The sequence below is a fragment of the Canis lupus genome, chromosome 32 (genome assembly GCF_048164855.1).
Source record: "Canis lupus baileyi chromosome 32, mCanLup2.hap1, whole genome shotgun sequence".
NCBI classification, from domain to species: domain Eukaryota; kingdom Metazoa; phylum Chordata; class Mammalia; order Carnivora; family Canidae; genus Canis; species Canis lupus.
The window spans coordinates 13515243-13528151 of NC_132869.1; the positions used below are offsets into that span (position 1 = coordinate 13515243).

The window sequence follows — 12909 nt, forward strand, 5'->3', positions numbered from 1 at the left end:
GATGCGTGGGTGGCTCAGCGGTTGAGTGTCTGCCTTTGGCTCAGGATGTGATCCCAGGATCCCAGGATCAAGTCCTATATGAGGTTCCCTGCGAAAAGCCTGCTTCTCCCTCTGCCTACGTCTCTGCCTCTGTGTCTCTCATGAGTAAATAAATAAAATCTTTAAAAAAATGTATGGTAAAGGTAGATGTTAATAGTGGTCAAACATTTTTAATAGTTTTATAGTTTTCTTTTTTTAAGATTTTATTTATTTATTCATGAGAGACAGAGAGAGAGGTAGAGGCACAAGCAGAGGGAGAAGCAGGCTCCTTTTGGGGAGCCTGATGCGGAACTCAATCTGGGGACCCCAGGATCACAACCCGAGCCAAAGGCAATTGCTTAACCACTGAGCCACCCAGGTGCCCCTATAATAGTGTTTTTTTTTTAAATAAAGATAACTTGGCTCATGTTTTTTAAATTCTAAGTAAGTGAATAAATAGCAACTTCTTCCTGCCCTGTTGGTGGTTGGGAGTAGATGCTGAGTGCAGGCAGTTGGGAGGTTTCTGGTAGCCAGGGAAGAGAGGTCTAGAAATCCTTGAGCCTGGCCCTCTGTGGCACTGATAAAGGGGCAAAGAGAAAATACCACATGTAGGCACTCCACCTTACCTGGGCACCAGGGATTGAAGAGTAAGATGAACTCCCCAAGCTGGTAGGCTGTGACGGACCTCTGGAAAGAGTCAATGTGAACTTTCAAGAGATACCGACCCACAGCTGCCGTGGGAGGAGCGCACAGGCTCACCACCAGGGAGCTGGCCCCGTTGGTCTCCAGCAAGGCAATCCACGGGCTGGGGCCATGGCGACCTGTCAGGCTGAACAGGGCTCGAGTCCCGTTGGACAGGTCTGGTAGGGGTCCTGGGAGGTAAGCAGAACTGAGGCTATCATCAGTAACCTCTCAACCCTCCAGAATCTATCTAAATACACACACACACACACACACACACACACACAGACCCCTCGGAGGTCCTCACCAGTTTCAGCCATGAAGATGACATTGTCCAGGCCTGGCTGGAAGCCCCGGTTCCTGAAGTAGAGAGTGATGTTAAAGGCCTGGCCCCGGCGAACAAGGAGTCGTTCAGAGCTGATCTCCTCTGTGTGGTGCTGCATGTTGTTCCAGGCGCTCTGGAGGTCTGTGAGGGCCACCTCCAGCCCTGCAATAGGGCAGCCAGGGGCATATGAAAGGGCAGGATTATGGAGCCTGTCCGATCCTGCCTACCAGTTATTAATTGTACAAACTTGAGAAAGAAACGTGACCTCTCTGAGCCTCAGTTTCCAAGTCAGTAAAACATAATCCATAATACTAGCCTTACAGGGTTGGTATGAGGATTAAATGAGGCTCCATGCATGCAAGTGCCTCTTTCTTACTTCCTTCTTTCCTCCTTTCCTTGCTTCTGTGACCCTCTCTCCCAATCCTGTTTTATACCCTCCTAGTGGTGCATGGTTTTCTGCCTCTGTCCAACCTCTTCTGTAGTCCTGGCCAAGTTTGATTGCTCCCTTCAGCCTACCATGTCTCCAGATTCATTCCAGCATTCAGTTTTTGGACTCGAGTTAACAGTTTCACTTTCCCCCATACCAGCCTGCTAATCTGGTAGTTAGCTGCTAAGCTCTCAGCAATTTGCTGACTCTCTGACCACCACTAATGCCATGTTCTTAAGGCCCTGCAAGCTGGGATGCTGAGGATAGTCAAAGGAAGGCCCACTCCCAGGGGTGCCTGGGTGGCTCAGTCAGTTAAGCATCCAGCTCTTGGTTTCCGCTCAGGTCATGATCTGAGATCAAGGGCCTCATAGAGCTCCACACTCAGTGGGGAGTCTGCTTGAGATTCCCTTCTTTCTCTCCCCCTCTGCCCCTCCCCCTCCTTAAATAAAAATAAATCTTAAAAGAGAAGAAGAAGAAGAAGAAGAAGAAGAAGAAGAAGAAGAAGAAGAAGAAGAAGAAGAAGAAGAAGAAGAAGAAGAAGAAGGAGGAGGAGGAGGAGGAGGAGAAGAAGAGAGGCCCATTCCCAGCCTTCTGGAGCTTTTAATAAAACACAGATTGATCTCACTGTTCTCCAAGTGTGTCTCCCTGAGAAAGGCTCTATTTCTGACTTCTCCATGTTTGACCATGGCCTTACAGTAGTCCCAGAGCCACTGGACTCACAACATTTAAAGCACAATTGCTCACCCATCTCCTTCTGAGTCTTTATCCATTCATGTGTGGACAAGTCCCTTTACCCCATTAAAATATCTCCGGTGTCCCCCTGTCCATTTCCACATTTACATAATTCTGAGCTCCTCGCTTCACACCTTGTGACCATAACAGCCTCCATCAGGCCTCCTGCTTCCTACACCACCTCTCCTAACACATCATCAGATTATCTTTCCTCAAGACAATTTGATCATTCCATCCTTTTGCTTTAAAAATTCTGATATATCCCACAGCCTATGATACAAAAGGTACACTCCTTAATCTGATATTTATGACCCTCCACACCTGGTCTTCACCTACTCTTGAATTCTCCCTGCATACCACTCCCAGCATGGGCCCTCTCCTATAGCCAATCTGTCCTCAAGCAAATGGTAGCCTTACTTTTCCATGTATTTTGATCCTGCTGTAACCCCAACTTAGAATGCCTTCTCATTCCATCTGTCCTAACCAAATATCTCACTGAATTCCACCTTGTCCTCCAAGGCCTGGTGAAGACCTATCTCTTTCATGAGGCCTGTTCCAGTTGACCCACTGCTTCTTCCCATCTCCCATTGACCTACAGTACTTAACTGCATCACTTACAGAGAAACTTAATAGCTTCATTGAGTTAATATCATGCTCATTTGTTCATTTTTATCAACAAACTTTTACTGAAAGCCTACTAATTTCAGGATCCGCTAGAGATGTTCAGATATTTTTGTAGTTTCTTTTTTTATTTACCTGCCTTCCACCATAAGATGTCTTCTACCAATGAAGATAGAGGCCTAGCTGTTTTGTCTCAGCTGTATGTAGATTATAAGAAATATAAACCAAAGCATTTGATAAAATCCAACACCCTCTCATAATAAAAACACAAGCAAACTGCCTCTAGGAAAATAAGTAAACTTGCTCAACCTGATAAAGAGTATCTATGAAAAATCCACAGCCAAAACCATACTTAAGAGTGAAAGACTAGATACTTCCCCTAAAATTAGGGACAAGATAAGGTAGTCTCCCCTCTCTCTCCATCTAGTCAACCCTGTACTTTAGGTTCTAGCTAATATACATTGTAAAGAAGTAGTACAATTATCTTTATTAACATATGATTTTGAGTATAGCAAATTCTAACAAATCCACACATCAAACTAGAACTAGTTGACACATTCACCAAGGTTGTAGAATACAATATTAATATATGAAAATTAATTATATTTCTATACACTTATAATGAATGAAGTTGCACCCCTACCTCACACCATATACAATAATGAACTCAAAATTAATCAAGGTTTAAATGCAAGAGCTAAAACTATAAAACATTTAGGAGAAAGTATAGGGGTAAATCTTCGTGATCTTGAACTAGGGAATGATTTCTTAGATATGACAATAGAAGCACAAGCAATAAAAGAGAAAAACTATAAATTGGACTTCATCAAAATTAATAACTTTTTGTTTCAAGTACATCATCAATAAAGTGAAAAGAGAAAAAATACCTCAATTTATCTCAATTTAAGAAAAAGAAATAAAAATTAAAAAAAGAAAAAATAAAGTGAAAAGACAACCCATAGAAAGAGAGAAAATATTTGTAAATCATATATCTGATAAGGGACTTGTATCAAGAATATGTAAAGAATTTATCCAACCTAATGCCAAAAAAATAACCCAAATAAAAAATGGGCAACTGATCTGAAGAGACATCTCTCCAAAAAAAAAAAATATGCAAAAGGTCAATAAGCAAATGAAAAATGCTAAATATCATAAATCATTAGGGAGATGCAAATTAAATACCACTTCACACCCACTGGGATGGCTCTAATAATAAGAAAGAAAATAACAAGTGTTGGATGAGGATGTGGAGAAGTTGGAATCCCTATACATTGCTGGTGAGACTGTAAAATGGTGCAGCCACTTTGGAAAACAGTATGGCAGTTCCTCAAAATGTCAAAAATAGACATCTCTATGACCATATGACCCAGCAATTCCACTCCTAGGTATGTATCCAAGAAATTGAAAACATGTTCACACAAATCTGTACATGAATGTTGATAGTAGCATTATTCATAATAGCTAAAAGATGGAAACGACCCAATGACTATTAACTAATTACTGGATGAATAATGTGGTATATCCATAAAATTGGATATTATTCAGCCACAAAAAAGGAATGCTGAATATACTATAATATAGATGAAACTTGAAAACATTACACTAAGTGAAAGTAGCCAGACACAAAAGGTCACATATTATATGATTCACTTTGTATGAAATATACAGAATAGGTAGACCCATAGAGATAGATGTAGATTAGGGTTTGTCAGTGGCTAGGAGGAGGTGGGAATGAGGTGTGACTACTAATGGGTATGAGGTTTCTTATAAAAGAAATATAAGTGTAATGATCAGGACACTGTAGGTACTAAAACATTGTTGGGGAACCTGGGTGGCTCAGTTGATTAAGTGTCCAACTCTTGGTTTTGGCTAAGGTCATGATCTCAGGATTGTGAGATGGAGCCCTGCGTCTGGCTCCAAGCTCAGCATGGAGTCTGCTTGAGATTCTTTCTCCTTCTCCCTCCCCATCTTCCCCTCCCTCTGCTCTCTCTCTGTAAAATAACTAATTAAAATCTCAAAAAGAAAAAGATGTTTGTTAATTTGAACAGAAATCTCTATCTTTTGCAGAATCATTCTGCACTTATTTCAAATTCAACCAACACCTCACTGAAAGCCTATCTACTATGTGCTGGGTACCATCCTAGGCACTTTATCTTATTGAACCCTCACCACAATGGGAAGTACATTTACTATTGGGTATATTTGTTCTTGATGTGAGGGATGAAATGTCATGTCATTTACACTTGAAGATGAGGAAACAAGGTTCAGGCAGATTAAATGTTTTATCTAAGCTTGAACCTAGGATTACTGGCACAAGTTCTGTGCTGTTTCCATTATGTAATGCTTGCTGCCCATTGCTGGTCTTCACTCATGTTCAGAAAGGACATCCAGCCCACTGTCATCTGGGCTTTCCTCTAGTAGTAGAAAAAAAAAAAGCTCACTCCTTTTGGAGACCAGTTGACTAGACAGAGATCACTAACTGGCTCCAATTCATGTTATCATGTGACCCATAATACTCAACAGGTATGGCAACATTTGCCTGCCAGCAAGCACTGGAACCAGATCTCATCCTCTGGATACATCATAGGTCAAGTTAACCTCTGCCTATAATTCTGGGATTATTCTTCATCCCAGACAGATGTTCAAATAGGAAGTACATTTACTATTGAGTATATTTGTTCTTGATGTGAGGGGACAAGGGGGTGAAATGATCAGGGAAATAGAAAGGAAATTGTAGGAAGAATTTTTAAAGTAATTGATTTCAGTATCTATCCTAGAGAGACACTCCCACTTGAGTACAGAGGCATACATAAGAATGTGCCCTGCAACACTACTTATATAACTGGAAAATGGAAACCTAAATGCCTATCAAAATGGGACTGGATAGGGGTGTCTGAGTGGCTCAGTCTGTTGAGCATTCAGCTCCTCCTTTTGGCTCAGGTCTTGATCTCAGGCTCATGGGATCTAGCCCTGCAGCTGGCTCTGCACTCAGTGCGGAATCTTCTTCCTCACTTCCTCTGACCTTCCCCCTGATCTCTCTCTCATAAATAAATAAATATTTTTTAAAAAGTGGTACTGGACAAATTACTTACACCCATACTATGGAATACTTTGCAAAGTGGAAAATTTTGAGGTAGATTTATAGGTACTGATTGGCATGGGTAGAGCTCCAACACAAACTGTTAAGTGAGAAAAAAAAATCAAGTTGTAGAAAAAGATGTACAGTGTGATGATACTATGATATACCAAAAACAAGCTAGTCTTATACTGATGATATATATATAGATAAATATAAATATGTAGACAAAAGACTAGTAACAATAGTTTCTCTTAAATATGACCACAGTGGTTTCTCAAGATGAGGCTGGCATTGGGGGTGGCAGTCAGGGACTGTAGCCTTATCTGTAATTATTGTTTTATTTACTCCAATTATGTATTCATGTATTTCTTGTGTATGTAAAACTTATAAAAATTTAAACACAAATAATAGTAAATGAAGGTGAGGCTGTTAAATTTATAGAGCTTTGAGTTCATTCTTATAAATGGTTTCAAATAACCATTTACTCTTCATAGTTGGCTCTCTAGGGAGGGAGCTGATATAGAGAGATCAGTGGTGGGAAGATTAGCTAAAATGAGGAACAGACCCTCTGAAGTGGGGGTAAAAGAGAAGATATGAAGATACAGAGGATTTTGGAGCTGAAAGGCAACTTCAAGATTGTCTTGTCCAACCCCCTTCATGTTTCGGGCATGGGGGCTGGGAACTAAAGAAGTGACTTGCTAAATGTCAAAGAGTCAGTAAGTGGCAGAGGACAGGATCCCTGACCCACTAATCCCTGGCCCTGGCCCTGCCCCATCCCACTGGGTTCTAGAAGTAGGCATGCTGGTCCACAGCCGTTTGGCTATGTTTATCAGTCAGTTTCCACCTTGCCTCCTGGGTCTCAGGCTACCACTAGATTCTGAGGTTTCTGGGTTTCTACTCTTTCTGCCTCAGTTCTTTATTTACTCCTTTCTTCCTCTGAATCCATTCTCCTCTTGACTTCCTCCAGTCTCTATGTCTTCCTTCTCCCTCAGCTCTAGCAACGCTGTGGGCCTCTCCTACCTTGCTCCATGGTGGCTGCCCCTGGTTTCTGGACTGCTCCCACAGAACAGCGTGATGGTGTGGAGCTTCAGGAAACTGATCCCGGATTGTGTTTTCCCCCTTCCATCCTCAAGACTCCAGGAGACACAGAAGGCAGGGTGGCTGCTGCACTGCCACCTGCTTACTGGGCAGATCACAACTGGTTTTCTCACTTGCCTTCAGGTTTTTCTTGGCAGTGTTGCTTGTCTGGGATGAAACGTGGAGGCCAATGAACTCTCAAAGCCTTATGCCATGTGAGCTTTTGATAGCTCTTGGGCAATGCAGCATTCCATGGCAGGTGCTGTACTATAGTCGGGGAGCCAAGTGGAAGAACTGAACGGATGGGACCTCCCAGAGGTGTAGAGGGGGCTTTGCCCCTGCAGGAAAGAATACCGGGGTCCCAGGATTACAGCTCGCAACTGGGAGAGCCTGGGAGAGTACTCAAGCTTAGAACTCTGCTTGGCTTTTTTCCTGAAAAGTCACATTCTAGACACCAAATGCAAATAGAACCCACTCTAAAACCCACTCTGGATCACCGTTGGTATGATTTTTTGGTATTCCTTTTTTGGAAGAGCTGGTGTGTTGAGTGAGACCTGCCAGGTGAAGGCAAAACTCAAATAAGAGGAGTAGAGGAAGAAAACTTGGGAAAATTCATGGAGGAGTTTTGGAAATAGGTGAGAGGGTGGGAATGCCAGTGAGTGACCTTGATTCTATTAAGAACAACACACATCCTGGGAGTGAGTGTGCAGGGAGGAAAGCACAGATGGGAAAAGACAGATGGAAGGAGGGGAAAGGGCTCTTTACAGGGAGTGGGCTGGATACTCTAAAGCCCTCCCTCCTCCACCCCACCACCACATTGCCTTCCTCTCCTGTGGGACCCCTCTCCTTGCATTCTCCTGCTTTCTGCGTCCTTTAACCTTCCTCCTCAGGAACCTCACTCACCACCATCAACTGTCTCTCCTGTATTTTCGACTCTCCCTGTCCACATTCTGCTCTTATAGTGTGTGTATCCATGCACATATATAATTCATGCCTCACACACTCACCCACCTTCAATCCAGAATGGAAGGCCTCCTCTCTCCCATTTCTCCTGCATTTCTGGTCTTGGTGAGTGAATATGGTGCCCACTCAGTCACTTTGGGAAAAACCTGGGTGCCACCTTGAATTTCTCTGTCTTCCTGACCCCTTTTAGCCCATCAGTAACTGAGCCCTGCCAGTCCAGCTCCTGATATCTCCTAAAATTAGCCCGTCTTCCCTATGCCCTTGGCTCTGCCTTCATTGAAGCACCCCCCCTTGCCTGGATAACTCCCAATCAGTCTCCCACCCATCTTTTTTTCCAAATGAGCCATCAACATGATTTTTCTGAAGTGCCAATTCAGTCAAGTTACTCCTGGCTTGAAATCCAGCAGTGGGTTGGGACACACGGATGGCTCAGTCGGTTGAGCTTCTGACTCTTGGTTTCCACTCAGGTCGTAATCTCAGGGTCATGGGATAGAACCCTGTGTGGGGCTCCACACTGGGCATGGAACCTGCTTGAGGTTCTCACTCCCTCTCCTTTAGGGGTGCCTGGGTGGCTTGGTTGGCTAAATATCTGACTCTTGATTTCCGCTCAGATAATGACCTCAGGGTTGTGGGATTGAGCCGTTGCGTGGGGCTCTGTGCTCAGTGAAGAGTCTGCTTGAGATTCTCTCTCTTCCTTTCCCTCTGACCCTCCATCTCTCCTCCCCTCGCTTTCTCTCCCTCTCTGTCTCACATAAATAAATCTTTTTTTAAAAATCCAGTCAAGTCCAAACTTCTCAGTATCATCTCCAAAGCCCTTCAGGATCAGAGTCCACTCAGACCAAACCCCTGCTATTCTCAGATGCAGAACTGCTCTCCTGCACCTGTGTTCTTGCACCTGTCAGTCTCTTTCTGAAATGTCCTTCTCTCAGTTGTCTACTTTCTGAGATCCAGGCTCAAGCACTGCCACTCCAGGAAGTCTTCCTAACACCCTCTCTCCACCACAACAGGCATTTAGGGGCAATCCCTCTTCATTCCCTACTAGCCAACTCATACTCAACATTATAAATACTTAACCTACTTTCCCCCAGCCCCCTGGATGGCTTATGTCTGTCTTATTATTATATCCCCAGGGCTTACTAATGATAATGTCTAATAGTAAAACTACTTGTGGGACTAGCGACATCTTTTCAGTTCCAGACACTGCCTCACATTCTTTATGTGTATTATCTCACTTAATCTTCTTGCCATTCCCATGAGTTAGGTACTATTATTGTTTCTTTATTACAGGTGAGGAAATTGAGGCTTAAAGACATTAAATAGTTTTCCCAAGATCACTAAGAACTACCGGAGCCAGATTTTGAATGCAGTCAGACTCTAGAGTCCTGTGTAAGTGTTTAATGCACTATCTGAAGGATGGGCAGTTTTCCAGTTCATATCTGCTGGCCAGTGCAGTGAATGAATTCAAAGATGACCCATGCATGAACAAGTAGATAAATACCTGAAACTATTGCCACATTAGTGGAAATGGGTTAGTATGGGGGAGGAGGAGGAGGAGCCCTAGGCAGGAGAGCTTAATTGTGAGGAGAGACAGGATGGTGAGTGCAGTGAGGGCAGATAGGTCTGGAGAGGTGGGGTAGCCAAATAGGAAGGTTTCCAGTGGCCATGAGACAACAACAGCCTATTTCACAGTGCTGGGCTAATGAGCCGACTTACAGGTTCAGCTTTTCATTTGATTCCTACAAACATTAGTCAGAGAGTATGTGGAGGTGCGTGTGCTGCAGGAGAGAGGCAGCACTGATCATAGCAGCTTGTACTTTGGTCTAGGATAAGGGAAGGAGAAGAAAGCCAGGGAAGCTGAGCAGAGTTGATAAGCACCTTCCTGTCTGGAGGGAAGCAGGGCTGTGATCTGCAAGGGAAGGGCACAGAACAGACTCGAACACCCAGGAAGGGAAGTGAGGGCTCACCTGCCACCTTCCTGGGCCGGCTATCCCAAGATGGGATACCTCCAGATATTTCTAAGACTCAGAGAGACTAGGATGATAATTCTGGCCTTACCATGAATTCCCAGTATGCCCTTAGGCACATTCCAGTTTCCTTATCTGTAGACTCAAGGTTCATGGCTCCATGGGTGCCCAGGTCTAAGGGGAGGGAAGGGGTTCCCCACAGACAATAGTAAAAGGAAACCTGAATTGACAGATCCAGGTACGTTCCTCTGCTTCCTCCCTTTTGCTATGACCAGGAATGGAGACAGTCACCCAGCAGAAGTGATTAAATTGATCAGAAGACCTCTGCACATGGATGTATTTCATGAATGACAAAACTCTTTGGGATGCACTCACTCATTTGATCCTCACAGCAACCCTTTGAGGGCTCTGCTACTGTTGTTGGCATTGTCTTGCATCGGAGGGACCCAGGACTTGGCCCAGAGTTTTATTATTTTTTAAAAAAGATTTTCATTTATTTATTGGAGGGAGAGAAAAAGAGAGAGAATGAGAGAGCACAAGCAGGACGAGTGGTAGGCAGAGGGAGAGGGAGAAGCAGACTACTTGCTGAGCAGGGAGCCCAATGTGGGGCTCGATGTGGGGCTCGATCGTGGGACCTTGGGATCATGACCTGAGCCTAAGGCAGACACTTAACTGCCTGAGCCACCCAGGTGCCTCAAGAGCTCTTTGCTTTATATCACACATTGATGCTGAACAGCATGGACCCCAAAGCTACCAGCCAAAAAGACATGAGTGCCATCATCTCCAGAACACCATGGGGGGTTGCTGAGGAAGACCTGCAATTAGGAGACTTGGGGGCTGGCCTGCTTTGTGTCCCTTTCTCCACATCTCAGACATTTCTTTCAGAGTTTATTTGTGGTCATCACTGCCTGAGAGGCCAGCACACAGGGTTTGTGAGACAAGGGGAGGGTGAGGACAGTGAAGTGGGGTCAGTCAGGATGTAATCTGAAGGTGATCTGCAGCAGGGGGCATGAACCTCTGTGCCCTGGACCCTGAGGGGCTTTGGAATTGAAAGGGACTTTGAGATGGTCTAGCGTGTCCAACTGAAGTAGGGAAATGGAGCCAGACAGGCTTGCTCACACACACACAAAAAAAGAAAACACTACAGAGTAAAATTTTTAAAGCCAATTTTTGGGTGAGGAGACTGGAAATTATTTGAAAAGTTGATTGGGAAGGTAGAAGTGGCTAATCCCCCTGTCGAAGGCCCTTGAAGGCTCAAGAGGAAGCCTGTCCACTGTTCCTCTTCCAGGGACACAAGTGACATAGCCAGGAGTTTTACACTCTCAGACCAACCTGATAGGGGGGCCAATGACTAAACAAAGGGGCATGAGGCACTTGGCAGGTGGAGCAAGTTTTCAGATTTCCATAGGAGCCAGCCCCAGTCTCCCGCAGGTGGGTGGGAGCCACCTGGAACACAGCAGTGACAGAGCCCCACAGAAATGCCCTTGGCACTCAGTGGGGACCGGCGCAGCTGGCACACAGGGTGGAGCTTGCAAAAGCAAAAAAAAAAAAAAAAAAAAAAAACAGAGAGGAAGAAGGGAAAAGAGGGTGGTGAGAGGTGCCACGTGAACCTGCAGAACCAATGAGGGGCAGCAAGGCTGAAGGGCCCATGCCTGAAAACCAGCAGGGTGATGCTCTCTTTCTCTGCGTTTCTGGAGTTGCAAAATTTTCCACGATGGAAATATGCCAATTTATTATGATAACTGTGTTTTCAGGGTTTTTTTTTTTACTGAGAGATAATTGGTATATGATATTTTGTAAGTTTAAGGTATACAACATGTTGATCTGTTACATTTATAAATGGTAAGATGATCGCTACTGTACTAATTTTTCTTTTGTTTCTTTCATTTTTTCTATTCTTTCCAAATTATCTAAAGTGAGTACAAATGGTAGTGTTGCTAACACCTCCATCACATGGCATAGTTATTCCTCCTTTGTGGTAAGAACATTTAAGATCTGTTCTCTTGGTAAGTTTGCAGTCTATAATACACTATTGTTAACTATAATCACGATGCCATTAGATCTCCAGAATTTATTTGTCTACCAACTGGAAGTTTATATTCTTTAACATCTCCCCATTCCCCAGCCCCTGGTAACCACCAATTTACTCTCTGTTTCTAGGAGTTCAGCTTTTTTATACTCCACATATAAGTGATATTATATTTGTTGTTCCCTGTCTGACTTATCCCTCACTTGGCATAATGTCCTCGAAGTCCATCCATATTGTAGTAAACGTAAGGATTTCCTTTCTTTTTTTGTGTGACTAAATAATATTTGTGTGTGTGCATGTGCACGTGTGTGTTGTGCGCACACGCATGTGACATCTTTGTCAATTCATCCACTGACAGACACTGGGGTTGTTTCCATACCTTGGCTATTGTCAATAATGCTGCAATAAACATGGGAGTGAAGATATATCAATATAGTAATATTATTTCCTTCAGATAAATACCAAACATGAGATTGCTGGATCCTAGGGTAGTTCTATATTTAACTTTTGAAGAACCTCCTTACTTTTTCTATAGTGGCTGCACCAGTTTGCATTCCCACCAACAGTGCATGAAGGTTTCTTTTTCTCCACATCCTCACTAGCACTTGTTATCTCTTATCTTTTAAGGATAACCATGTAATGATAACTTTTAAAAGCACAATGAATGGTGAGGGAAAGAACAGGAGAGTAATGGCAAACTGTTAGCAGAGATTTCTTCTGAGATGGGGAGCTACTGGTAATTTTTCTTTTGTTTCTTTTCATTTTTTCTTTTCTTTCTAAATTATCTAAAGTGAGTACAAATGGTTCTGAGTGAGCCCTGCCCAGCCATTCCCACGCTCTCAGGCAGCAGCAGAGAAGTCCTGCTAGATAGCTCTGGCCAGTCCTCCTGGAGGCACATTCACTGTCCTCCCAGGCCACCCTCCCCTGACCCCTCTCCTGCCTCTGCCTGCAGGCTCGCTAAAACTATTTAAATGGAGGGACCTGGGATCCTTG

General features: G+C 43.8%; 1 protein-coding gene across 2 annotated transcripts in view; it reads right to left on the bottom strand.

The window, feature by feature from the left end:
* Positions 1-7134, bottom strand: part of TGM5 (transglutaminase 5) — a 31114-nt gene extending 23980 nt beyond the window's left edge. The window contains exons 1-3 of one of the 2 annotated variants that reach the window (XM_072808961.1): positions 6904-7130; positions 1007-1186; positions 645-890 (exon numbers count right to left, since the gene is read on the bottom strand). In XM_072808961.1, coding sequence (XP_072665062.1) covers positions 645-890; positions 1007-1186; positions 6904-6913 — 436 coding nt within the window. In that variant the 5' untranslated portion in view covers positions 6914-7130. Of the gene's footprint in view, positions 1-644; positions 891-1006; positions 1187-6903 lie in introns of both variants that reach the window. The other variant, XM_072808962.1, reaches the window with a different exon arrangement.
* Between the last annotated feature and the right edge of the window lie 5775 nt (positions 7135-12909).